Source organism: Euphorbia lathyris, chromosome 9 (assembly GCF_963576675.1).
Source record: "Euphorbia lathyris chromosome 9, ddEupLath1.1, whole genome shotgun sequence".
NCBI lineage: Eukaryota > Viridiplantae > Streptophyta > Magnoliopsida > Malpighiales > Euphorbiaceae > Euphorbia > Euphorbia lathyris.
This window is the reverse complement of record NC_088918.1, coordinates 72,485,299-72,512,843: the sequence shown is the minus strand read 5'-3', so window position 1 is coordinate 72,512,843 and position 27,545 is coordinate 72,485,299. Positions and strand designations below refer to the sequence as shown.

Below are 27,545 nucleotides of genomic sequence, written 5' to 3'. Positions count from 1 at the left end.
GGCTTTTGAACAAGAAAACTGATTATATTAAAAGTGATCGCAAATCATAATTTAAAAAATTAGATGTAAAAGATAATGTAATTCAATGGAATCAATCATCATAATCTGATGGTGAAACACAAAATGAGTAAACAAATTGATAAAACAAATAGAAATGCAACAGTTCAAGGAGATAGCCGATTGTAATTGCATCAAATTCTCTCACTAACCAAAAGGTCGCCGTCTATGAACGCTACAACATCAGAGGGAAGCAAATTTGAGAGTAAAAGTGAGACCATTGTAATATAAAACTATACCATTTAAGCTTAGACATGAACAGAAGCTTTGTAGCTATGTACAATAGTGAGATTGGAGGAAGTTGAAAGATCGCTCAAAGCCTAGAAAGCATAATCACATTTTTGATGCGTTTCTTTCTTTCTCTAGATAAATCTCATCGCCGTCTAATACAAACATCTGCTCATAAATCTTAAGATCTTGTAATTGAAAAACACCCAAACTTAGTTTTTGGAATTATATAGAAGAAGAAAGGTGACATATGAAGGAAGAACGCTATACGACGAGTTAATAAGGAAGATGTGGATTAGAATAGGAGAAGAAACTAAGGAGTCTCAAATATTAAAGATAGTTCTCTCAATTAATATACGAGACACATATTAGATTTCTTTTATCAACTGACATAGAGTCTAAAAATTATGTTTTATTTTCTCCTATCGCACTCATATGTAGGGCCCGTTTGTTTTACTTATTGTTTGCTATTACTGTTTGCTGTTGGAAAAATGTGCTTTTCCAAAAAGTAGAGATTACTGTTTTTATAAAATGCTACTTTTCAGGTATAAAAGACAAATAGGAAGTCACTAACCAAACATATAAAACTCTCAATTTTCAAGTGAAAAGACAAACATGAGTATAAAAAGGAGCAACCAAACACCATCGTAGTATAGATAGATCGGTTTTGATCACATTGACCTTAATGACCATACAGTATTTGGTCATTCACCATTACATCTAGGCTTATTAGAATTCTAAGGTGGAGATTCAAAGCATCCTGTGGCTTATATTCAATCAGTCTGGATCTAATGGTGGATGACCAAATTCATTTGGTCATCAAGGAATACACCTGTAAATCGATAGAAGTATAGATATAGATTATTATTATTTTTGGTAAATAGCTATAAAGATAGAGATAAATGTAATAACCAACTCTAATTATTCAAAATTTTCATTTTGAGTTGTTAACGACCAAATTGATAATATCAACTCAAAATATTTCGATTTTGTAAATATCGACAAACACAGTTCCCGTTTTGACAATAAAAAACCAGACTTTTATTTACAAATCAGTGTAACTACGTGATTTTTTTTGGAATTAACCATTTTTAAAACAAACATGAAATAAAATAGCCTTACATTTTTCATTCTTATCTCACTTCATTTATCCCCTTAAAATTTAATCATGGCTTAATACATCATTTGCTATATCTCAACTTGTCCAAAAAGGATTGACCCCTAAACTTTTAAAGTGTCCTAAAAGCTCATCAACTTACATAAAATATCCATTTAGCCTACTGAACTTGCGTAAAATGTAATTAGTAAATCACTCAATTGTAAAAAAAGCAAGTTAAATCCAGAAGATGTATTGCACACGTCTTACAATTTTTAAAACGACCAAGATCGGAGTCCGCGATTATAATATTAGAGAAAACAAGGTTTACAAAAGTAAGATTTTTTTTAATCTATTCTTTGAATTATAATTAATAATATTCTAAGACGTATGCAACACATATTTTATATGCATGCAACCTATTTTTTTTCAACTAAATGATTAATTGATTATATATTATACGAGTTAAATTTAGAAATTATCAAAACACAATTCAGAAAGCTAATCATTGTTTTTTTAGACAAAGTTCAGTGTGTCGATGAAGGTGAAGAGAATGCGATGAAGTTCTTAGTCTGTTGGTTGAGAGCTTACCTATGACTCTAGAGGTCATGAGTTCGAATCACATTGAGGTGAGGTGAGGTGGGTTGATGGTTTTTCTTTCTCTTTATTGTAATCTTTCTTTGTTTAATATAAGTGAATTGCGCACAACTTTAAAAAAATGAAGGAGAAGAGAATAATGTCTCGGTTAAAAGATTAGGGCCTAATATATAAAATTGGGTAAATTACACAATGATCATAATTAACAAATTATTTATAACTGTGTCAGACCCTTAAACAAATTTATTTAAATGTCATATTTGATGGTTTTTTCAAAACTGTTTTTATTTCCTACAACCGAATAACTGAAAATTTGACAAAAATAAAATTATGATATTCTGATATTTTAAAATTTCAAATCATATAATAATAAAATAGCCATTTTCATAATGGTAAATAGTTTTTAAAATATGAATTTATGTGTAATTTTCCCTATAAAATTCGCAAAGTTGGAAGTGTTGATACTCGGAAAAAAAGTAGTGAGAAAAATCTTGACAGGAAAGCCAGCTTGAAGGTGTGCAACTGACCTTTCTTTCTCAATTCTCAACTTTTCAATTCAAATGCTTTTCTCTTGTTCTTCGCAAAAAGAATTTCAATTCACAGGTGTCTTTTTGGCGCAGACAAAATTCGTTGCTTGATTGTAGTGAAATTTTTAGATTTAAAGCTTCAGTTGTTTGAATCTCCATTGAAGATTCTCTCTTCCACTCAATATAGGTAAACTCGGATTTCCCTATTTATACGATATATGAGATGTTTGTTTCCTTAGAAGATTAGTGTCAAATACCCCCACAAAACCACTATTCTCTGTTAGATACTTGTCAACATCATCCGAGATATCTCTTGATTTGAATGAAAGACGTCCTTTTTTACAATTTCATACCTCATTAATTCATCAATCTGCCTCTAATTCCAATGGTTCCCAGATCTCTGAAACTGTTATGAAATGGCTGGAGTTGTGGAACTATAATGTTTGTAAAAAACCATATGTTAAGTAAATTAGTAATCCAGAAACAGTGGTTTCATCTGCTTCAGAAGCAACAACATGATTATCATTTCCATATCACAGAAGAAGAAACAAAAACCTAGCTTACTACGATTGTGTTTAAGCAGAAAAGTTAGTTAATTTATGTTTAGAATCTAGATTTTAGATTTAGATGTTTGTTGGTATGCATATCTTTCAATAGGGCCGTCAATTTCTGATAGCCAACATGATTTATAGAGCCAACTCACTTAACACTACCTGTTTGACACGATTACCATTTTTTGTTGTATGTATTTATATCTTATATAATTATGTGAAGTATATAAACAATTATTACAAGATAACCAGTTTTGACATGCTTACTTTCGAATTAGAGTTACTTTTAGTTATTGCTGGCTTAATTACTACATGTTAATTTTTCTCAATTGATTTAGCAATTTGGTTTAATTCATCTGATCTATATTCTCTGCTGTCAAGTTAGTGTTGGTGATTAAATTTGAGTAAATGAGAAAAAGAAATATGTTTATATGTCTCGGGACCATGATGTGCGTAACTTACTCAGTTCATAATTTGTGTCGAAATTTGTTGTTTTATACTATAACCTCCTTGAGCTGAACCTCCGTATCGTTGCTAGAAATAGACAGGACAGAAGAGAAGAACCTAATTTGAAAGTTCTTCTATCTAAACAGGATTTTTTTTTTTTAATCCAAATTAGAGTTTGAAAATGAAAAGGGAAGTATATAGCTTTATGTGCATACTTAATACTTAGTCTGTGGTCTTATCATCAAATTTCCAGCGAAGTCATTACAATTTGTGACCTAAAAGGCATTCAGTTTTCATTTGTGTTTGAATAAGTAACATATAAGTATTTTGTTAGAATTAGTCTTAACGGTAAACGTTGTTGTCGTGTGACCAAGAGGTCACGGGTTCGAGTCTTAGGAGCGGCCTCTTACCAAATAAATTGGTAGGGGAAGGCTTGCCCCCAGTACACCCTTGTGGTGGGACCCCTCCCCGGACCCTCGCTCAGTGGGGACGCGTAGTGCACCGGGCCACCCACTAGTCAGTTTTCATATATGATTAACTAGCTTTGTTTCACTAATCTAGGATTAGATAATGAAGGTTGAATAGAGGAGGTTCGCTTGATCGCGACCTTAGAAGTATGGTCAATTCTTTTCCTTTTACCAATATAGAAGTTCTATAGAGTTGATTTCTTTTAGTGTTACAGATTAAATGTAGCACTCACATTGAAAATTAATGATAACTTAAATGGTTATTGAAGAACTTAAGACTGAAAAAGATACAGGCTCGCCAATTTTGAGCCTATTCTTTCAATTGCTTGCATTGGTTTCTCTATTCATTTTTTTTCTAGCAGTTGCTCTCAACTTTTTCTTTTCTTTTTTACCGTAGTTATAAATCTGGTTGGTTTTCCATATGTTTACGACATTTGTGTGAATACTATCCAAGACCAAGTCCTAGGAATATATCATGTTGATTTTGGAAGACATAGAAATGAATAATTCTTTTGAATGAAAAACTAGAAAGAAATGGAGATTTCTCCATGTCAGGGGAAAGCATGGTGAGTTAATTTATTTTTTTAAAAAGCGGAGAGATAAGTTAAGATACAGTACTTGTTTACAAAACACTCCACATTCGTAATTGCTATTTAAATAAATAAGAATTAAGAAAAATGCTTTTTGTTTAATTTTTCATCAATTCCACTAAATGATTCTTTTGTACTTTTGATTTATAGCAGTAGTTAGAAAGTGAAATTTGAATAGAGAATTTGTTGAATTAAATTTTCTGATCAAATATGATTTGAGGTCACACTGTCATTTTCTTTTGGTATATGATAATAAGTCCAATGGAGATCTGATATGCAAGGAATTTGTCAATTTGAATTTTAGTTTCGAGCTGGGATCAATGATGAGCTATTTTCATATTTGTCACATTATTTTAAAATTTTAGAAAAACATTAGCAATACATTTCATCTTCATTTCTACTATTTTTAAGGCTAAAATAGTAACATCTTCCATGAAAGTTTGCATGAGTAAAACAGAGGCTCTGCTCTTAGGAGGAGGAAGCCCAAACTTTGGGTGGAGGCCTTGTATAGTTCTGTGTTTCAAGTTTAAGATTTTCAGCTCTTGAGTTTTCCACTTCTGTTTTAACTGTATATGCGGTTTGGTTTGATGTTTTTTCTGATATCTTTATTTGCAGTTTAATAATTTCCATGCTTGTATGCTTTGGTTTGAATTTAGTAAGTTCCAGTCCAAAACCATTCTCATTCTGTTGGTCAATCACTATTTTTTTTTATTATTATTCTGTTAAAGCATGGTTACCTTTATTCCTTCTCATAAATATTAATGAAAACCTGAATCAAATTATCCCCACGAGGATTTATTTAATTTGAGTTCTCTCTACTTAAACCTTGTAAATACGTTTTGATTCTGCTTCTATCTGCTCAACAGGATAATTGCGTTGCAATTATTATAGGTATTTTGCTTGCAAAAGTGATTCCTAAAATCTCTATGCATTCTTGATTCTGATTTATTCAACTCACAATGGAGTCAGCCGTTTTATCAGACATTGTGAATAGTGCTTTACAGTGGGTGACAGTGGCTTTGGATGCCCCATCTGCTCGTACTGTTGTTTTTGGAGTTCATATTGGAGGTAGCAACCTCTTTCTAGTCCAATGCAATTTATCAAATACCATGATGTGCTCCCTTGAGCCGTTTATTGATATATTTAATCTAACTGATATCTTTTTTTATTGCGGTTTTGTTGAAAAGGACATCTTTTCGTTGAGGGTCTTCTTTTGGTAGTCATTCTTTTCTTACTTTCACAGAAAAGTTACAAGCCCCCAAAACGGCCATTAACAAAAAAGGTCTGTAAGGCAGATAAATTGCTTTTCTAATTTCCTTTAGTTTTATTATAGAGTTGAATAAAAATGCACTTTTCAAATACGTTATAATTCTAGTATTTAACTAAGCAGCCAGAATATCTTGAGAAGTTCTGGTGTTTCTTGCTTTTGCTCTTCAAATGAAAGGAATGGTTTGTTACTTGTGAAGTGATAAAATAAAGGCAATACAAAATCTTCATTAATTTTCATCTATTTGTTTGGAGGGACATCTATCACGATATTCAGCATCTGATTTAATTGCATGCTGTTATTTCAACCTCTTCTATCATTGTAATTTTTGTTGTAAATGTGACTGATACTTGTAGGAAATAGATGAGCTATGTGAAGAATGGGTTCCAGAACCCCTTACTCCTCCTATTACTGTAGAAATGCAATATGAGCCGCCGGTATTGGAAAGGTAAACAAGTTTCTCATTTAATTAACCTATTTTCTGATTGATTCTTTTCATAATAGTTCACATTCTTGCTCGTACGTCTGATGTTCCATTTCTTGAGAACCATTTGGGCAGGGCAGCTAGTAAGGTTTGCTACTAAATGTCTATAACTTGAGTGATACCTTTTGGTTATTGCAAATAGAGGTCATGGGTTCGACACCTAGAAGATTAACATCTATTTTGGCAAACAAATAGAAAAGAAATTTAAATCTTCTGATTGTGCATTACTTATGTCCTCTCCTTTACCTATTAAAATGGCTTTGACATTGAATAATTCTTATGAGTTTAACAATTTAGTGATGGTTGAGAATCTAAACGCTTCTTCTTTCACTGTTTAATGCACTGCTGCAAGGCCACATACAGTAATTAACGGCACAGAAGTTCTGAATTTTGCTTCAGCTAATTATCTTGGATTAATAGGGCATGAAAAATTACTTGTGAGAAATTTATTTCTTGAAAGTTCTTTTCCTTTGTCAGGATTAATGGTTTTCCTTGAAGGATTATGATAAAAGAGAAAGTTTTATCTCAGGATTCATGCACCTCTGCATTGGAAACATATGGTGTTGGTTCATGTGGCCCTCGTGGGTTCTATGGAACAATTGGTAAGACCGAATCTGAATGTATGCTTGCTTGAAGTACGTTAAATTTTATGATGAAAGCATGTAAACAAGGAACCTTTAACAAGTTTGTTTTCTTAGATGTGCATCTCGACTGTGAGGCCAGAATAGCAAAGTTTTTGGGAACTCCCGATTCAATTCTTTATTCATATGGGCTTTCCACCATGTTCAGTGCAATACCATCTTTCTGCAAAAAGGGAGACATTATAGTTGTGTGAGTGTATCCCATCTTCATTATTTAATTGCCAGCATAGGTAAATTATTTCCATGGAAATGCGGAAGCCTACTGTCGGAATCTGTAAAAATCCAGAATGAACGCTTAAAATTTGCTGCTCATATTCATACGTTTCTCCTCTTGAAATATCAGGGATGTTGGTTTTATTTCATTGCAAGTGATAATGAGGTTATTATTGAAGATTTTATTAGGAACATATTTACTAAGTCCTGATTGAATAAGGTAGGGTGCTTTCTCTAAATTAGTCTCATCTTCATTATTTAATTTCCAGCATAGGTAAATAATTTCCATGAAAATGCGGAAGGACTACCGTAGAAATCTGTAAAAATAATCCAGAATGAGCGCTTAAAATTTTCTGCTCATATTCATACATTCTCCTCTTGAAATATCAGGGGTGTTGGTTTTATTTCATTGCAAGTGATAATGGGGTTATTATTGAAGATTTGTTTAGGAATGTATTTACTAAGTTCTGATTCAATAAGATAGTGTGCTTTCTCTAAATTAGTCATTAGATAACTGAAGGTGAGAATTTTTATTTAAGGCCTATGTTCATATTTTCTGCTCATACTCACCAACTTGATTTCATAGGTTGTCCTCTTGAAATATTAGGGCATTCGTATTATATTATTTTAAATGGTTACTGAAATTACTAATTTTGATTTTATTAGGGATGATACTTACTGAATTATTATGAACTATGATAATATTAGTTCTTTCTTTATACTAGATAATTGAAAAAAAGAATCTAATATCCTATCATGTTTAATTAGGCTGACCAGTACAGATCTTGGCTTTCTCACCTTTGATGGTGAAAATTTTGATTATTTGTTTTTTCAGATGTACATGTACTATCTTCGTTGTTGTAGTTGTTAAAGTTCTAGTTATATATCTTATAGGCATACCTGCATGATTAAATATTCAGAGCAATGAAATCATGTATAACTTGGAAAACGTTGTCTTTGTCCAGGGATGAGGGAGTCCATTGGGGAATACAAAATGGGATTTATCTTTCTAGAAGCACCATTGTGTATTTTAAGCATAATGATATGCAATCTCTACAAAATACATTGGAGAAAATAAGTGTAGAGAATAAGCGTGCCAAGCAATTGCGTCGCTATATCATAGTTGAAGCAGTATATCAGGTACCCATTTGTCAGTTATGCAGTACAGCCTTATCCTTTCTCCCTTTTCGAGTTTGGTTTATTAAGCCCTAAAGTTCAATTTTAAGAACATTACACCCTGAAGCAAACCACTTGTTTTTGTAGCATAATACCATAATTAGCATGCTATCAAAAGCAATTGAGGCTAGAACCTGAAATAAAAGATGATGATATGAACTGATTAAATAATGAACATGAAATTTTATTTTTTTCTTAAAATCTAAATTTTTTCTCATAAAATGAGAGAAAACCGACTAAGGTGGTTTGGCCATGTGAGACGTAGAGCGCTTGATGCGCCGGTTAGGAGAACCGAAGAGTGGCAAAGGGATGTAGTGGTGAGGGGTAGGGGAAGACCTAAGCAAACTTGGAGGAGGGTGATCGAGAGTGATATGAGTTTACTGGGAATTGAGGAAAATATGGTAGTGGATAGGACGGAGTGGAGGGAGCGAATCTGTGTCGCTGACACGACTTGATTTTCACGGTTTTATATGATGGTTCATGTTAGCCGACCCCGAATCATTTCGGGACTAAGACTTTGTTTTTGTTGTTGTTGTTGTAAAAATGTAAACTGACAATGTAGTAAGCCAAGCATATCCGTTTACATGAAAGATGGAAAAAGAAATGTCTGAGTACCACAAATCTATTTTGCCTAATACAGTATGTCCATTTGTATGCAATTAAGAAATCTCTGCCAAATTATTTGCATGGGCGGTGAAAGTTCTGAAGCATTTCTCTTGAACAAACACACAATTAGATGCTAGTTATATTGAAAAAAAGAAGACTTTTGTTGAAAACTTATCTGATAAACTATAATGGAGAAGCCAGTAGAAACTCCAAGAATTGAGCTAATCACCTCATTGGGGAGATAGACCACGGCTTTGAGAAAACGCTACACTAACCATGGTTTTGGCTAGTCGATGTATAAAAATGATGGAAGTGATTCAAAAAGATATTGGGGTTTAAGTGAGAGTTGTAAGCAAAAGGTTTTTTGAAGAAAATTTTGGACAAAATTTGAGAGATGTAAAGATCTTTTTCCATGAAAAAAAGGGTTTTTTTTTTCTTAAATTTGAGGCAATCACAAATATGCAAATTACTTTTGGAGTTGTTAACCAATGTTTGTAAGTTCAAACACATTTTTTTTTCCAGATAAGTGCTTAATGTGTAGAAAAATGTCATTTTGAGGGTAAATATTAATGAAGATCATTGCTTAATAGACAAAATTGGAAAATTAGGGGACTCTAGATGTGGATTTCCTTTATTTTGCCTCAAATTTTACGAGACGATGTGTCAACCATTATCTTGAGTATGAATGGCGTTTTCTAATTGCTTTTACTATTGTTTTTGAAATTAATTAAAGAACTAAATATATTAAAATATCAATTACTATTGATTCTAGTTTATCATGTCGATAATCATGAATATGGAGATGGAACATCAATAAATAAATGTATGTTATTCTGTAATTTTATGAGATAGCTAGTGTAAGATATGGTCAACAACAACAACAAAGCCTTAGTCCCGAAATGATTCGGGGTCGGCTAACATGAACCATCATATAAAAAAAAAAAAAGGGCGGCCCGGTCGCATTACGCGTCCCCGCTGAGCGAGGGTCCGGGGAGGGGTCCCACCACAAGGGTGTATTGGGGGCAAGCCTTCCCTTGCCAATTTAATTGGCAAGAGGCCGCTCCTAAGACTCGAACCCGTGACCTCTGGTCACACGGCAACAACGTTTTACCGTTGCGCCAAGGCTCGCCCTCAACATGAACCATCATATAAAACCGTGAAAATCAAGTCGTGTCAGCGACACAGATTCGCTCCCTCCACTCCGTCCTATCCACTACCATATTTTCCTCAATTCCCAATAAACTCATATCACTCTCGATCACCCTCCTCCAAGTTTGCTTAGGTCTTCCCCTACCCCTCACCACTACATCCCTTTGCCACTCTTCGGTTCTCCTAACCGGCGCATCAAGCGCTCTACGTCTCACATGGCCAAACCACCTTAGTCGGCTTTCTCTCATTTTATTCTCAATAGATGTGACCCCTACTTTTGTCCTAATTATTTCATTACGCACCCGGTCCTTTCTCGTGTGACCACACATCCATCTCAACATACGCATCTCCGCCACCGACATCTTATGGATGTGGCAGTGTTTCACTGCCCAACACTCCGTACCATATAACAATGCTGGTCTAATTGCCGTCCGGTAGAATTTTCCCTTCAATCTATTAGGCATGCCGGGATCACAAAGGAAACCCGTAGCACTCTTCCACTTCGACCAACCAGCTTTAATCCTATGAGCAACATCTCCATCTACTTCTCCATCCGTTTGGATAATAGATCCTAAATACCGGAAGCAATCCGAGACCTGAACAACTCTCCCATCTAGGATGATTGTCCCTGCCCTACTCCTACGGCCGCTAAACTTACACTCCAAATATTCTGTCTTACTTCGACTCAACTTAAAGCCTCTAGATTCTAGAGTTTGCCTCCATAGTTCCAACTTCATCTCCACTCCTTCTTTCGTCTCCTCAACCAACACAATATCATCTGCAAACAGCATGCACCATGGTATACCATCTTGAAGTGAACTTGTTAGTTCATCCATAACGATGGCAAAAAGAAATGGGCTTAGTGCGGAACCTTGATGCACTCCAATCGTAATAGGAAACTCTTCAGTCTTCCCAACACTAGTACGTACACTCGTGCATACTCCCTCATACATGTCCTTTATGATGTCAATATATTTCCGCGAAATGCCTTTCCTTATCAAGGCCCAGCAAAGTACTTCCCTTGGTACCTTATCATATGCTTTCTCCAAGTCAATGAAAACCATATGCAAGTCTTTCTTCTTATTTCGATAGTGCTCCATTAATTGTCTCATTAGATGGATGACTTCCATAGTTGATCTTCCCGGCATAAAGCCAAACTGGTTTTCCGAGATCTTCACCGTCCTCCTTAGCCTTTGTTCAATCACTCGCTCCCAAAGTTTCATAGTGTGACTCATTAATTTGATTCCCCGATAGTTGGCACAATCTTGGACATCGCCTTTGTTCTTATACAAAGGGATTAAGGTACTTTTCCTCCATTCTGATGGCATCTTATTGTTTCTCCAAATTTTGTTGAAGAACGTCGTCAACCATTCGATTCCTCTTTCTCCCAAACATCTCCAAATCTCAATAGGGATGCCATCAGGTCCTACTGCTTTCTTCAACTTCATCTTACTTAATGCCATTTTGACTTCACCCTTTTGAATTCTCCGCAGGCATTCATGATTTATCATATCGTGATGGATACTTATATCTCCAACATCTTGTTGGCGATCTCCATTAAATAAGTCATCAAAATAGGACCTCCATCGTTCCTTGATATCCTTATCTCCAACTAGGACTTTCTGGTCCACATCCTTCACACATTTAACTTTTCCGAGATCTCGCGTCTTCCTATCTCTCATCCGAGCAATTCTATATATGTCTCTTTCCCCTTCTTTCGTATCCAATCTTGTATACAGATCCCGATTCACCTTTGCTCTAGCATCTCGTATGACCTTCTTTACTTCCCTTTTAGCCTCTTTGTATTTTTCGTAGTTCTCGTCACTCCTACATTTCCCCAATAGTTTATAGGATTCTCTCTTACTCTTTACTGCTTGTCGTACTTCTTCTGTCCACCAAGATGTGTCCTTACCCGGTGGCATGCTACCTTTAGATTCCCCTAGAACTTCCTTCGCTACTTCCCTTATACTATGCTCCATCTTATTCCATATCGAATCTATATCTGAATCCATATTGCAAGTCCAAATATCTTTTTTGGTCATCTCATCCACAAATTTTTGTTGATTCTCCCCTTGCAATTTCCACCACTTAATCTTAGTCTCTACTTGAGGTGTTTGTTTTCTTATACATTTCCTACTTCGAAAATCTAGCACCACTACTCTATGTTGGGTTGTCGTACTCTCACCAGGGATCACCTTACAATCAATATAACTCTTTCTCCAAGCACTCCTTACTAAGAAGAAGTCAATTTGGCTCGCATTACCGCCACTCCGATAAGTCACTAAGTGGGATGTTCTCTTCATAAACCATGTGTTCATGATACTCAAGTCATAGGCTGATGCGAATTCCAAAATATCATTTCCTGCTTCATTCTTATCTCCAAAACCATACCCTCCATGAACACTCTCAAACCCATCTCGCCTAGAACCCACGTGTCCATTGAGATCACCCCCTAGTACCATTTTTTCATCCCTAGGAACCGGTTGCACCACTTCCTCTAAGTCATCCCAAAAAGCTTGTCTTATAGACACATCTAATCCTATTTGTGGCGCATATGCACTAATGACATTCACAACCTCATCCCCTATCACTAGCTTAACACTCATAATTCTATCACTCTTCCTAGACACCGCTACTACCTCATCAATATACTCCCTATCAATAAGAATACCTACTCCATTTCTACCCTTATCCTTTCCTGAGTACCAAAGCTTATAACCCCAAGGAGCTATCTCTCTAGCCTTAGCTCCAACCCACTTGGTTTCTTGTAGGCATAATATATTTATTCTCCTCCTCTTCATAACATCTACAATTTCAGCTAATCTTCCTGTCAAAGAACCTATGTTCCATGTCCCAAAGCGTAACCTACTACCCTTACCCCTACCCCTACCATTACCGTGGACTAGCTTATTTACCCGCAACCCTTGCATATTTGACACCACCCCCGGGTCCTGGGGTGGCGCGCCGCTTCGGGGCGACGACCTAGCAACCCTTGCACATTTATCACTACACCCGGGTCTAGGAAGTGCAGCGCGTCGCTGAGTAGGGAACGCCCCAACGGTATTTATATTATGGTTCATGTCATAAGATGTGACTAAGTTTTACGCTGGCCGCCACAAACCTACCGCAACCCTCCTCCTTTGTCCGGGCTTGGGACCGGCTGTAAAGGCCACCAAGTGACCCTCATATGGTCATTGTAAAAAAAAGGGGGCAGCCCGGTGCACTACGTGTCCCCGCTGAGCGAGGGTCCGGGGAGGGATCCCACCACAAGGGTGTACTGCTTCCCCTACCAATTTATTTGGCAAGAGGCCGCTCCTAAGACTCGAACCCGTGACCTCTTGGTCACACGACAACAACGTTTACCGTTGCGCCAGCCTAAAATAACAACAATCATGTGGTGAATATAATTTATAAATTATAATATGATTGCAAAAAATATAAGTTCTTGGTATTGTTTCAAGTTTATGATAATCTGGCATAGAGTGCTCTGAAGTTGGTTATTCTTGTTTGTGCTCTGTTATATCATTGTACTATGGCATTGTAAATCTTTCCAAATAAGAAAGAAAAGCCTTTATTATTGAAGATTTTTGCTTGACTGGAAGTTTATTGTTATGACTTTGATAAATTTAGAATTCTGGCCAAATAGCTCCCTTAGATGAGATCATCAGATTGAAGGAGAAATACCGATTTCGGGTTTTATTGGACGAGAGCAACTCATTTGGGGTGCTTGGCAGGTCTGGGAAAGGACTAACTGAATACTACGGGGTTCCGGTACGTTTGGAATACTCTTCATATTATCAAGTATGAACTCTGTAATTTCTGATGATGAGGCATGCAGGTTGAGAAGATAGATATTATGACTGCAGCTATGGGACATGCACTAGCTACTGAAGGAGGATTTTGCACAGGGAGCGAAAGAGTCGTTGATCACCAAGTATGAATTCAGACATAACATATCTAAACAGTTAAACCATTTCTGTTATTCTTAAATGATGTTCTTAAATGTTATTCTTTGCCAATCTGATATGCAGCGGTTGAGCAGCTCTGGATATGTATTTTCTGCTTCTTTGCCTCCATATCTTGCAAGTGCTGCAATTACTGCTCTTGATGTCTTGGAGAGTAATCCTGCCTTGATAACCAAACTGAAAGAAAACATTGCTACATTGTGGAAAGGTTGGTCCTGCTTATTACTATGTTTTTCCTTTTCCGTTCCTTCCTGGACTATTGAATTGGACTAGGTTTTTGCACAAAGAGAAGGTAAATTACACCTATGGCCCCTCAACTTTGGTCTAACTTTTTTTTATGGCTCCTTATTTTCATAACCGTAGACAAACTGAAGTTTGCTCTTTAGTAACATCAAAGTCCCTTAACCTTCGCCACTCCAATAGTAGATATCTATCGTAGAGCTGATAGAAATGGTATTTTAAACAACTTTAATTCTTGAACTTTTTGGAGAACTCCAAAAATTGTGATTAGTAAAATCGAAAACGGTGGTTACATGTAAACAGTTCTTTGACACTCATGGCATTGTCCACCAAACCTCTTGTGTGCGGAGACCTCAACAAAATGCCCTTGTTGAAAGGAAACATAGGCACATTCTCAAAAACGCCCGAGCATTGAGACTTTGAGGAGCTCATCTTCCTCTATCTTTTTGGGGAATTGTGTATTGACCGCTGTTCACATTATTAACCGCCTCCCAACCCCTGTACTCAATCATAAAACCCCTTATGAGGTTCTATTTCATATCATTCCTGCCTATGATAATATCAAGGTCTTTGGCTGTCTCGTGTTTGCTTCTAATCCTGACTTTCCCCAGGATAAATTTACGTACTCTTCAAACCAAAAAGTCTTTCGCCTACTTACTCTTTCTACTAAAAAAACCTTTATCTCACGTGATGTCAAATTTCATGAAAACATATTTCCACTCCAGCCTGCCTATCACGAGTCTATATGCCCTCTTCCACCATCCCCACTCCAATTTCCTCTTCTTTATTAAATGATCTCTTTTTTTTTTTTTGGCCCCTGAATGAGTTTCTTACAAACCTAGGGTACACCAGAAATAGGGCAAAAAAGCCAGAATTTGGCTTCTATACTTGGCACAATTTTTCATTTTGGCCCATGCACTTCAATTTTGGCATGTGTGACCCATGTAAAATTTTACCCTAAATTTGACCACTGACAAACTGTTTATCAGTAAACCGTGCTTTTTTAAAAGGTGAATGGTAATTTTGCAAAAAAAATTGTACAGGGTGCTAAGTCTAAATGTGCCAAAATTGAAGAAGGACCGAGGGTTAATTGTACCCGTGGTACTGAATTATAAAAAATGGAACATAAATGCCATAAATCTTAAATTTTTAAGGAGAAAGTCATCGTTGTTTAACCCGTTGTTCTTTTTTACCGAACCAACAAACACATTCACTGGACATGCCACGTGGATGAGATGTCATCAAAATCTTCTATGTTGAAAATAAAATAAAAATTATTTTTTCCATCAAAATTTTGCCACATGTTTTTTTTTTTTTTATGCCTATCATCTATGCTGCATCTCCGGCATGTGTTTGCTGGTTTCCGGACAAAAGAACCATGGATGAAACCAAAGTTAAACAATGATGATTTTCTCATTAAGAATTTAAGAACATGAATGCAATTTACTCAAGAACATACCAAAATGATAAATTGTGTCAAATACCGGAGCAAAGTGTCCAATTTGTTTCTAGAAATATCTTATAACATTCACTTGGCAACTGTAGGACTGTACAACATACAAGGCCTCACCATATCAAGCAATCCAGAATCACCTATTGTTTTTCTGAGACTGCAGAAGTCCACAGGTTCAGCGAACGCTGACCTGAAACTACTTGAACAGATCGCTGAACGCGTAAGGAGTTATTTCTCCTCATTCTGACCATACATTTCGATGCTTAATCCTCTACTAATCTCCCTCCTTAATGGTGTTACAATTTTGCAGGCATTGAAGGAAGACTCGGTACTCGTGGTAGTTACAAAAAGATCGATACTCGATAAATGTCGCTTGCCTGTAGGAATAAAAGTATTGGTCTCGGCTGCTCATTCTGAATCTGATATGCTCAAGGCATCTGAATCTTTGAAGAGAGTTGCAGCAATGGTGCTCACAAGTCATGACTGATTGCTTTGCTGCTCATTGGATATCTGTATGTGTTTGAGTTGGAGCATATCAAAATTTTGAACTCAGCTATTCTTCTGAGAAAGAATTTGAGTTTATAGATGTTGATAGTTATTGGAATTTTGGTGTAATTGATTTCCATATTATGTTTTAGACATACATGGATTGACTGAATATTTGAAAGGTCTATAGATAGAGAGAGGGATGCATAACATACAATACAAATCTGCTCTGATATTTTTGGAAAAAGGATAATTTAGCTAGGAACTGCCCTTAATAGGGTAGATTAAATTGTACCGACGGTCGTTGAAGTTTGGATCTCGTTGCTGTTAATTCTTAATTTTTTTTGGTTTTGAGGTTATTTAAGTTTTGTTTAGTTAGGAAAGAGAATTTAACTGTTTAGAGGGAGAAAACTTAAAAAATGGTAATATGAAAAATAAAAAATGTGATTATAAACAATTTTATTCTTAGATTTTTTATTTTTAGGTCGTTAACAGTCATTCGGACCGTTTACTTTCATAAGCGGCTATTATGGTAGTAAATGACGAAATTAGCTAGATAAGTGAATTAGATTATGATGGAAGTAATACAGTAAGAGGGAAATATTTCCAGTTGTTCACATACTTAAAGTTTCTATTTCACAGTCCAGACAATTGTACATATATGCATAATTGTGAAAATAGAAGATTACAGAGATCCAATTAATTACAATGGATGTGATGAGAAATCTAAGATAAAGATATACAACATTTTCGATACGTATTTGTAAGAGGCTATATATTCCTAATATGTTAATCAAGACATTATATATGTCAAACGAGTGTATAACAATAGAGCTCTCGAGGGTATGTTGGTCGCACAATTTATTTGCAAGCATGAAAGTAGAATAGACAAACGAATATGTTACCTTACGAGCGAGTGAGAGAGAATTCAGATCGGGTGGATAAATATGGATCCAGATTTATCTAATTAAGTAATTAAAATAAATAGAAATATTATGTAATCACAAGTTATAATAAATAGTTAATTAATATTTTATGAGTCTCACTTCGATTAGAATTAATCTTTTCATCTTTTTCTATATAAAGAGACTTAGACAGAGACATAATCAACATACATTTAAGAGCAGAAAATTCTCTCTTTACTCGACGCTCATCCCTTTCTCTTTCTAAGGTTTTGCACTTAGTTCGTGGAACGATCGCTTCTCCTCCCGACAATCATTGACATAGGAGTTTGGTAACCGGTAATACAAGATTGTGGTTCGTTTCTTCCGCTTCTATTCAATGGTAATATGTAACGTGATACACCGTGTTTAAACCTGTATAATTATCTATTATAATTTCTTCAATTTAAATTTTAATATTTTTCGAAATTAATTTTAATGTGAATAATTATAAATTAAAATTTATTTTTTCTATGAATATTCAATGATGGTTAGCTGATCGAACTATAGTTTAATAGACGGAAATAATACATTAAAAACGTGAAAAAACACAACAAAAAAACGTGAAAATTTGTTAAAAACACGAAAAGTGGAAAAATGCGAAAATCACGAAAAGTAAAAAAAATATTAAAAATATGGAAAACATGGAAAAAAGTGAAAAAACACGAAAATGTGAAAAAAATTGATGTTAAAAACATGAAAAACGTTTTTTCACATTTTTGGCATTTTTTGTACGTTTTCTCGTGTTATTAACGTTGTTGTGTTTTTTCTGTATTTTTTCTTCATTTTTTCCATGTTTTCACGTTTAGTTTTTCGGTTTTTCCCTTTTTCTTTTTTTTCACGTTTTTTTATTTTTTTCATCTTGTTACTTTTTCGTGTTATTCACGTTTTCATGTTTTTCGTATTTTTCATGTTTTTGTGTTGATAACTGGCGATGAACTTCTGATCGAATTCCTTCCTTATGGGGGGCGTCGTTAGGTTTGACGGGGGGAAGCTTCGATGCCAAAGTCAGTATAGGAATAATGAAGAAACTGTATTGACAAGAGAAGGGTCTAGAGTGAGAATGTGAATGTGTACCTCAGTAGCTTGTGATGTAAGCTATTTATAGTCATGTGATCGTAACTCTCAGTAACCAGAAAGTCTCCATTAATGCCCCATTAATGGCGGTTATGGATCTCCTTTAAGTGTGACCGTTAGCTCATTAACGGTCCATTAATTACCTTTATTGGGAATCGTCTCAACCGTTCGGCGGGCGGATCGAGGCATGATGGCGGGTCTCACGGAGGTTTGACTACAGATCATATGTGGCGGAGTCTAGGTGATCCGCCACTTGGATGACTTGCTTGATACGCCATTGCTTCCCAGACCGTCCAAATACGCTGTCGTTTTGGTAAATATCCTCTTTGATTCCGTGGATAATATTCCGATGTTATCAGAAGCCCCCCAAGTTCCGTCAAAGTCCTTTAGGGCTTTTGCTCTTCCTTGCACGCCGTCATGATGAATCACATTTATTGTTGCTCTGTTCCAGACCTCTCACCGAACGACAAGTGTCCTAGGCACGCTGCTCGAGGTAAGTGGTGATACATTCTTCAACCTCTCTTTTCTCTTTCCGATTCATTTGCCATTTTCCTTTTATTTCGTTCGAGTTTCTTTAGAGCTTTTTCCGGCATCAAGAAGCTACGAAAACTTTCGATTTTCCATGTAAGTGAAGCTTTCTCGTCCTGTTTTCTAGGTTTGTATGAGTTCTTCTTCTGGGTCTACTATTGAGCTTTTTAATTTGACTTCTCCCTCTGAGCCCTCTTTTAGTTGGTCTTCTTCTGAGGATTCGAGTTCGTCTGAGAGTACCTCTAGTTGTGATTTGTCGGACTTGAGTAACACGGTGAGGGAGAGTAGGAGTCGTCGTCCTTGTTTAATTAGAGCCCAGACCCTTTCCGTCGTTGCGACACAAACTGCTCCGACAATAGATTCTAGGCGTCTTTCCGGGATGGAGGCTTCTTCTTCGACCCCGATTAGGAAAAAGATGCCTCATGCAGAGACTACTCCATCTCGAAATGAGTGCCGCAGATCTGGCAGATTTGGCGGATCGCTATCCGTGGATTAAAGACTATGAGACAGAGTTGGCGGCTGCTCATCAGCGACCCGCCTGTCCGCCTGTAGGGTACTTGTCTGTATATAGTTGTCATGTGGAGAGAGGATTCCGTCTTCCTCTTCCTAAGATGATGGCGGATATCTTGGAGTTCTTTGGAATCACCGCCTGCCAGCTGCATCCGAATGGCTAGTTGGATATCGCTCTCGACTGTTACTTAGCGTCGAACCTGGAGGTAGTTTGTAATCCTCGTGTCTTTCGATCTCTTCACAAACCTACAAAGCGTAAATCAGAGTCCTTTTATACCTTCGCCAAATTCCAAACTTATTCGCCCTTCTGCGGTAAGATGTTGAACGTCCATCTCTGGGACGAAATTTTTTTCTTTGTTAAGGTGAAAGAGGACGAGTCCCTCGGATTCAGATTGAATTGGAATGCCAAGCCCCAACACATGGCTGGGGATTTGCGCATATTGACTGATAGTGATGAGAAGGTGGCGGATCTCATGAAGAGCATTAAGACGGATGCTTGGACGTACGCCGATGCTCTGGAATTCATGATGAATGACATTCCTCTGGTCCGCCGTGTGGGGGATGTGATTAATTACGTGAAGTTTACTCAACTTGATGAAGGTAACTTTGTTTCTTCCTTGAACTTTGATTATTTCGTTGTTCCCTTGTCAGGGGTTTGTCTGAAGCCAGTCGCGCCCTTATAGAGATGCATAAAAAATAGAAGGAGCTGGAGGCACAAAAAGATACGCATGTGGCGGATCCCCGTAAGAGCTCTAGGAAACGTCCTGCTGAAGGCGTTGCGGATCCCCTTCTTAAGAAAAAGAGGTCCGTCGCTGCTGGCGGAGAAAAGTTATTGAGGGATGCCATAAGAGCCGAGAAACCTAGGCTGGAGCTTGAGCATGTACATTTACTTTACCGTTTTTCTTTCTTTTATCATGGATCTTGACTTGGGCCTTCTAATCTTTACCTAGGTGGTGAAGCCCGACTTGGGAGGGTATTGGCTCGCCAAGTATGGTGACAAAGGGTCTCTGAGGAATGAGTCTGTTATCAATGATCTTGATGAGGCCCTCGGTCAGCTAGGCGAAGTACAGGAGAACCAGAACAAGTTCTCCAGATCAGCCCATGCCAAAATGGGAAAGAGGGATCTCCTTTTGGTGAGCTTTCTTTATTTCACATTTTTGGATGAAAGAGTGATCTCTTTGAGGAGCCTTTTGTTTCTTACGTCATCCTTTGTTTTGATAGGCGTATACACACATGCGTGCTATGGAGGCGGATCTACTCCAAGGGGTAGCGGATAAGGCGACCATAAAAAGGCTGGAGAAAGAGGTTGCCGTCGCTAATACAAATGCTGCTTCCGCCATTGCCCTTAACGAGAGCAAAGACGCAGAGATCCGCAGCTTAAAGGAGAAGATGGAGGAGGATGCTAAGAATCACAAGGCTGCCTTGTTGAATGCGGAGATCCTAGCGGGAGAGCGTGCTTATTATTATGGTGAGTGGATCATGGCGTACGTTAAGCTTTCGTACCCCGGAATCGATTTTGTGGATTCGGAGTACGTGGTCCCCGAGGTTGAGGACTGCCTTAAGTATCGCAAGATCCTAAACGTTAAGGATTTCATCCGCGATCAGATTCGGAAGGAGCTGAGCGGATCAGCTGAGGAGAGCAAGCCTGTTGTTGATCTTGAATCAGATGACCTCGGCGAAGCATCCCAGGGGGCTGGTGACAAGAACAATGATCTTATAATTGATTGTACGGTTCCTCAAGAGGGAACTATTGTTGCGGAGAATGTGGTTCCCCCAGTGGGCGCATCTCTAGAGAAAAACGCTGAGGAGGATACTCCTGTAAATATTTAGTTTTTTAAATGTAACTTAAGTACAATTTAATCCCTTTTCAACCATTATCTTTTACTTTACGCTTTATATCTTTCAGCAAGTAAATTTATAGGTTTTAGGATTTATTTTGTTGGTTCGAGGTAGGTGGCCAGCCATACCCCGGAGTATGAGCCTTTTTGAAGGCTTGAAGATTTTATTCCTTTAGAGGAAGTTAAGCTGCCTTAGGCGATTGATTTGCTTCCTATCTTTGAGGTGAATTGATCCACCACTAAGACTTGGAACTCTTCTTTGAAAAGAGTGTTTAAGAGTGTAAAGATCTCATGTCTGAGAAATGTTTTAACTCTATCTCGGACGGTGATCAATTATTTCCTATTTTTGAGGTGAATTGATCTGCCGTTGAGATTATTCTCCTATCTTTGAGGAGAAAGTAGTTATGCCATGATAGCATTATTCTACTGTGGGAATGCATTTGTTGCCTCCCCCTTTTTGAATCTGGAATATTTATATTACTGCAAGAAAAGTACTCAAAGAAAGAATTTGCAAGATGAACATTTCTCTTTATTAAATGGCGATTCGCCTTATTACAACGAATTGGTCTTATGCGTGAGCCTCATTAAAACCTTTAATAAGAAAAACCACATGGGATAAAAACTTACTAAAGGAAAAAGAGTACTCAAGACCTTGGTTACATTTTACTCTCTTGTGAAATACTTGCGGAGGTTTTGAATATTCCACGTCAGTGGCAATGTGTTTCCCTCCATATCTTGGATCTTGAAAGTGGCAGGCCCAATTTTAGTGACTATTTTGTATGGCCCCGTTGTTAGACGAGGTGCCGCGGCCTAATCTCCCGGGCGGACCGGGGGGTGGACAACCTCATGGCGACGTAAGCGGTGATTGGCTCCGAAAGCAACCAATCGTGGAATCAAGCTGCTCGGCAGGACCGGAGCTCGGAGATATGGAAGAGTCGCCACCCACGAATGGGAAAATGAACACCGATCCCTTGCGGGAGACCGGTGTGGGTTCGAAAAACTTAGGTACGAGCCGAGAAGGCTAGCTCCTTTCCGGAGAAAGGCTACTAGGCACCCCGACATCGCCCGGTTATGAACCACCGGCCTCCTACTCAGCATGTTAGGCGATAACGGACTAATCGTATACTTCTTTAAGTTTAAAATTCATTTGAAACCTTTTCTTTCTTTTTTTCAGAAACCGTTTTGAGCATATATTATTGGAAAGCCATATTAGTAAAGAATCACCCATTTATATTATACATACACAGAGAAGGGGGAAGAAAGAAGTGATTTATTTACAACTTTATTTAAATGTCATGCCGTGTGTTTATTCTACACTAACTTATTTCCCCAAAACGAGTTTATTTACATGGTTCGCACCTTAATCACCGTTGGAACGATTTAGGTGCGTTTTAAAACCCCGATTAGTGAAGTTTACTTGAATCGCCGTTGGAACGACTCAAGTGCTTTGGAAACGTTTGAGACAAAAACCTTTAGTTAAGAAAACGTGGTTAAACATACAAGTCAATTTTATTTTGTACAAATCCTTTAAGAAAATGATTCAAGAACTCTATTATTCACAAAGAAAGCGATTTTAATTACCATGTTCACTTAATCCGCCTTTGGAACGGATTAAGGTTTTAAAACGTGGTGTTTTGGAAACGATTTGAAATATTAACAAAAAAACAACTCCATTTATTTACATTAGGAACCTCTAAAAATTCATTAGTTTAAATAATCAAATTGAAAACTCTCTTTCTTTTGATTTATTTTCCCCTCTTATTTAATGGACTCTCTCTACCTATTATAATTACAATAATAAACCCATTTAAAGCAAGATTCATAATGAAATAAAGCCCATTTGAAACATGGACCCATGAATGATCCAAAAGAATAAAGAAAATAATTCTAGCATATATATATACATTTAAATCAAAAAGAGAATATGAAAATAAAAGTTAATAACAGGAAACTATATAATACATATATGAAAATATTAGATAAAATACATTTATACTTTAAAGATGTGAAAATAGTAAATAAATCTCATAAATAAGTACATAACATTTACCCAAAATAATTTCATTCAATAACCAATAAAATAACCCAAATATCCCAAAACTACATATATACATAACTATTATAGTTTTAAATATAAAAAAATAACATATACTAATATCTATTGATTATTTCCCAAAATGCCCAAGTAAATAATCTTCAAAATGGGATCTAATATAACTCAAATGAATAAAAGAACAAATATATACATATACTTATATTTTAAAAATTAAATAAAGAATGATATACAATAGAGGTGTCAAAATGGCTAAAAAGATTGACCCAACCTATTTAATAAATGGGTTGACCCAACCCAACCCATTTAATAAATAGGTTATAATAACCCATTTGTATATAGGTCAAAATGATCCAACCCATTTATTAAATGAGTTATATGGATTGACCTATTTAACCCATTTAACCAAATCTAATTAAAAATTAATCAAAAAAAAAAAAAAACGTAAAAACATAAAATGAAATAAACGTGAAAGTGAAAATGTAAAAATTACACGGATCGACTCATTTAACCTAATTAACTAAAATATAATATAATATTTGCTTATTCATCTTTTTACATGATATAGTTTCTTAATGTAATTAAAATTCAATTTGACCAATTTAAATTCAACTATTAGCGTCTTCATTTAACGTCAATTCATTTGTAATTAACATATAGTAACTCGACCAAAAGCTTATTTTGTTATGTATCAGTAACCGTGTCATATCATGTGACTCTACAAAAGCTGAATTTCAATAATACCCATTTCATTACCCTTTATTTAGACAAAAGTTTAACAAAACCAATTATTATAAGTACAAAAGTTTAACATAAATTACAACATAAACCAATTTCAGCAAAATAAGTTTAACAAAACAAAAACTAATTGCAAATCTAGAGTGGAAATTTAGCAAAACTGAAGTTGAACAAAATAAAAACCAATTGTCTAAATTAGGGGTGTTCAAAAATCGAACCAGACCGAAATAACCGACCGAACTGATGTATTTCGGTTTTTCGGTCTATTAGATTCGGTTTCGGTTTTATTTTATAAAAAATTTCGGTAATATCGGTCGGTTTGGTTTTTATGATAAAATTACCGAATTAACCGAACCAACCGAAATAGAAGTTAATTAGATTTATTATTTATAAATTATTTGTAAACGTAGTTTTATTGTTTCTTTTTCTTTAAATTAGTTATTAATTAATTTTAATATTAAAGTAAGAGATTAAGAGATTATATACCTTTTACTTCAGTCCAATATCTTAGAAGTTTCATATTTTATTGTTATTATGTAATTTAAATTTAGATTTGTCCTACTGTTTTTAATTAAAATATATATTTATCCATTTTCGTAAACTTCATAGTTTAGACATTAAATTCTTGCGTATTTTGTGATTAAAAATTGTAATTACATGATTATATATTCAAGAATATGTTATGATACATAAGTTACACAATAACAGGTATAAAATTATAAAGTATAACTAATCAGAGTTTAGAAATTTTATAAAATTATATTTATTAATCTGTGTTTTACTTTAACTATTTAATATGTGTTGAAACCGAAAACCGAACCGAACTGAACCGAAATATTTAGGTCGATTCGGTTCGGTTTGTTAATATTATTCGGTTAGGTTCGATTCTCATTTTAAGTGTTATTTGGTTTTCGGTTATTTCGGTTCGATTCGGTTTTCAGACTGAACCGACCGTTGAACACCCCTAGTCCAAATAAGAAAACAGTAACTCGATCAGAGTTAATCAAATTTTGCAAGACTATAGCAGAGAAAAATAAAGATAAAACACAAAGGAAGCAGATACTTAGAAAAAGGGAAGAGCCGAGAAATAAAAAGAAAATACCTAGAATTTATATATCAAATGGCAGAAGGCGGAATATTAATTTTAAGATGAATAAGAAACTAATGGGTTATTGGGTTGACCCTGCCAAAAACCTATTCAACCCTTTTATTATATGGGTTAAATGGCTCAACCTCTTTATGACCCAGCCCATAAAAGGGTCAACCCTAACCTATTTAAATGATGGGTTAAATGGGTCAATAAATGGGTTATGACTCATTTTGACACCTCTAATATACAAGCATCCTAAATAATTATATACACTAAACATCTAAAATAGTTTGAAACACATATATTACATAACTATACATATATATATTAAGGATTAAAAGCTTAGAAGTTGAGAAAAATGGACTGAAATGGCATTTTTTGCGTTTTGGCAGATTTACCGACGAAAAATCCGTAGGTAAACAGCAATTAGTGACAGAAATGGCAAATTACAGCAGCACTCTAATTGTTTCCAGATTTATTCAAAAGCTTTAAATTAAATCTAATTCAATCGTTTTGGATTTCCGAACTACAAAAAATGGATCATAGTCAATAACGGAAGTTCCTAAAACGATGTTTTTATTTTCAAACATTATTTGGAAATTTCTTTTAAATTAGAAACTTATAATTTCAACGTTTTTCGATACCCGAACTACCTTTTTATCGGATCACGGTTCGTATTGGGATATCAAAACGAGGTTTTCTATTTTAAAACAAAACCGAATTTTATTCAACACGAAACGAAAATTAAATAAATACGCTAATTAAATAAAACGTGATAAAATAAATAACTAATCAAATAAAGAAACTATAACATAAAAAATAAATAGAAGAAGAGAATAAATAAAATAAAAGAGTCTAGTCCTCGGATAATACCTTAAATTCGATATCTGACAGTCGAAGCCGATCGATTCCACGAGTCGCGATCTTCCTTTTTTTATATTTTTTAGTAAAAGTTTAACTTTAGGAAACTCGGAATTTTTGAGAAAAAAAAATATTTTTCTCAAAAAAATTCACTTTCTCTCTCCAAAAATGTTTAGAGTGAGAAAGGCTCCAAGAAATCCCTCTCCTCCCCTTTTGCATTGGGATCCGTGCCCCTTATATAGGGAAACGGGTCCCGGAAACTTTGGGCGACGCCCGAGCAAAATTTGGCGTCGCCCAAAGCCGTTGGGCGGCCGCCCAAGGCTAGTTGGGCGGCCGCCCAACATCACGTTGGGCTACCGCCCAACAGCGTTGGGCGAGCGCCCAACTGCCGTTGGGCGTCCGCCCGACGCGGTTGGGCGCTCGCGCCCCCCTACCTTTGGGCTTCCGCCCAACGGGATTGGGCACTCGCTCAACGGCCGCCGGGGCGCGCCTCGCGCCGTCGGGCGTGCACGCCCCGCGGCCGTCGAACTCGCGTTCCGCATCGTCGGGCGTTCACGCGTCGTGACCGCCGAACGCGTGTTCCGCGCTGCCGGTTGCACACGTCCCGTGGCCGACGAGCGCGCGTCCCGTGCCGCCAAGCTCGTGCCTTGCTCGGACACCGAGCGCGTACTATTAATGGTTGGGTGCGTGCGTCTGACAGACGTCGAGCGCGTGCTTCGCATCGTCGAGCGTACGTCCGACTGTCATCGAATGCGCGCCGGCCGCCGCTAAGCACTCGCACCGTGCCGTTAAGCATTCGCGAGCTATCCGATCGACAACAGCGACCGACTGTAACTTATTTATTTTATTATTTTTAAAACTCTCGGAATCAATCGCTTCAACCGTCTTGTTTTCAGGTTTTCGTCACAGGTCCTCCGACTCGGTGTCTACACCCGTCCAGGTGATTCCCAACTTTCCTTTACCTTCCAAGGATTGAATTTTGTCCGCCTTTCGGAGTACTAGATCTCCTTGGTTTAAGTCCACAAGTTTGGCGTGTTTGTCGTGATAGGCTGCGATCCTCTGTTTGTAGGCGGCCATTCGTACATATGCCTTCTCTCTTTTTGTTTCCAAGACTTTCCCTTAACCTCTGGTCATTCCTGTCTTCGCAGTAGAATAAAACTCTGTCACTAGGGACCTGGATCTCAATGGGGATCACAGCTTCTACGCCATAGGTGAGGGCGAACGGTGATTCACCGGTTGCGGTTCGAGGAGTGGTTCTGTATGCCCATAGGACATTCATTAGGTGATCCGCCCACTTTTTGTTATGCTCACCCAGTCTCTTTTTTATGCCTTTGACAATCGTTCGATTTGTTACCTCGGTCATTCCATTGGATTGGGGGTAGTAAATAGAGGCGAACCTGTTTTGAATGCTTTGGCTTTCACAGAATGTTCTGAACTCTCCATAATTGAACTGCGTCCCGTTGTCAGTAATAATCGTGTGGGGAACCCCAAATCTTCCGACTATGTTGTCTTTGACAAACTCGACGATCCGCTCTGCGCTTATGGAAGAGACAGCTTCAGCCTCAACCCACTTTGTAAAGTGGTCCACAGCTACTACAACATACTTCCTTTGTCTCTTGGTAGGAGGAAATGGGCCAACAATGTCAATCCCCCAGATGGCAAAGGGTCG

General features: G+C 36.8%; 1 protein-coding gene across 3 annotated transcripts; it reads left to right on the top strand.

The window, feature by feature from the left end:
- Positions 1–2,422: 2,422 nt before the first annotated feature.
- LOC136205558 (long chain base biosynthesis protein 1-like) lies at positions 2,423–16,558 on the top strand. Of its 3 annotated transcripts, none has more exons than XM_065996206.1 (14): positions 2,423–2,492; positions 2,599–2,692; positions 5,452–5,628; positions 5,748–5,842; positions 6,184–6,275; positions 6,664–6,748; positions 6,841–6,913; positions 7,010–7,142; positions 8,131–8,305; positions 13,727–13,867; positions 13,935–14,030; positions 14,128–14,269; positions 15,847–15,974; positions 16,065–16,558. In XM_065996206.1, exons 3-14 carry the CDS (start codon positions 5,520–5,522, stop codon positions 16,239–16,241), a joined length of 1,446 nt encoding a protein of 481 aa, XP_065852278.1. In that variant the 5' UTR covers positions 2,423–2,492; positions 2,599–2,692; positions 5,452–5,519; the 3' UTR covers positions 16,242–16,558. The 3 variants fall into 3 exon arrangements, with proteins under 3 accessions (XP_065852278.1, XP_065852277.1, XP_065852279.1); XM_065996205.1 differs by having other exon boundaries at positions 5,427–5,628; XM_065996207.1 differs by lacking the exons at positions 5,452–5,628; positions 5,748–5,842.
- The last annotated feature ends 10,987 nt before the right edge of the window (positions 16,559–27,545 follow it).

What these genes read in the sequence shown, in the direction of transcription:
- LOC136205558 (XM_065996206.1), top strand. Translation starts at nt 5,520, where the DNA reads ATGGAGTCAGCCGTTTTATCAGACATTGTGAATAGTGCTTTACAGTGG. An exon ending in TAGGGCATGAAAAATTACTT is followed by an intron (nt 6,749 to 6,840) that starts GTGAGAAATTTA and finishes GTTTTATCTCAG; the next exon opens with GATTCATGCACCTCTGCATT. An exon ending in TGGGTTCTATGGAACAATTG is followed by an intron (nt 6,914 to 7,009) that starts GTAAGACCGAAT and finishes TTGTTTTCTTAG; the next exon opens with ATGTGCATCTCGACTGTGAG.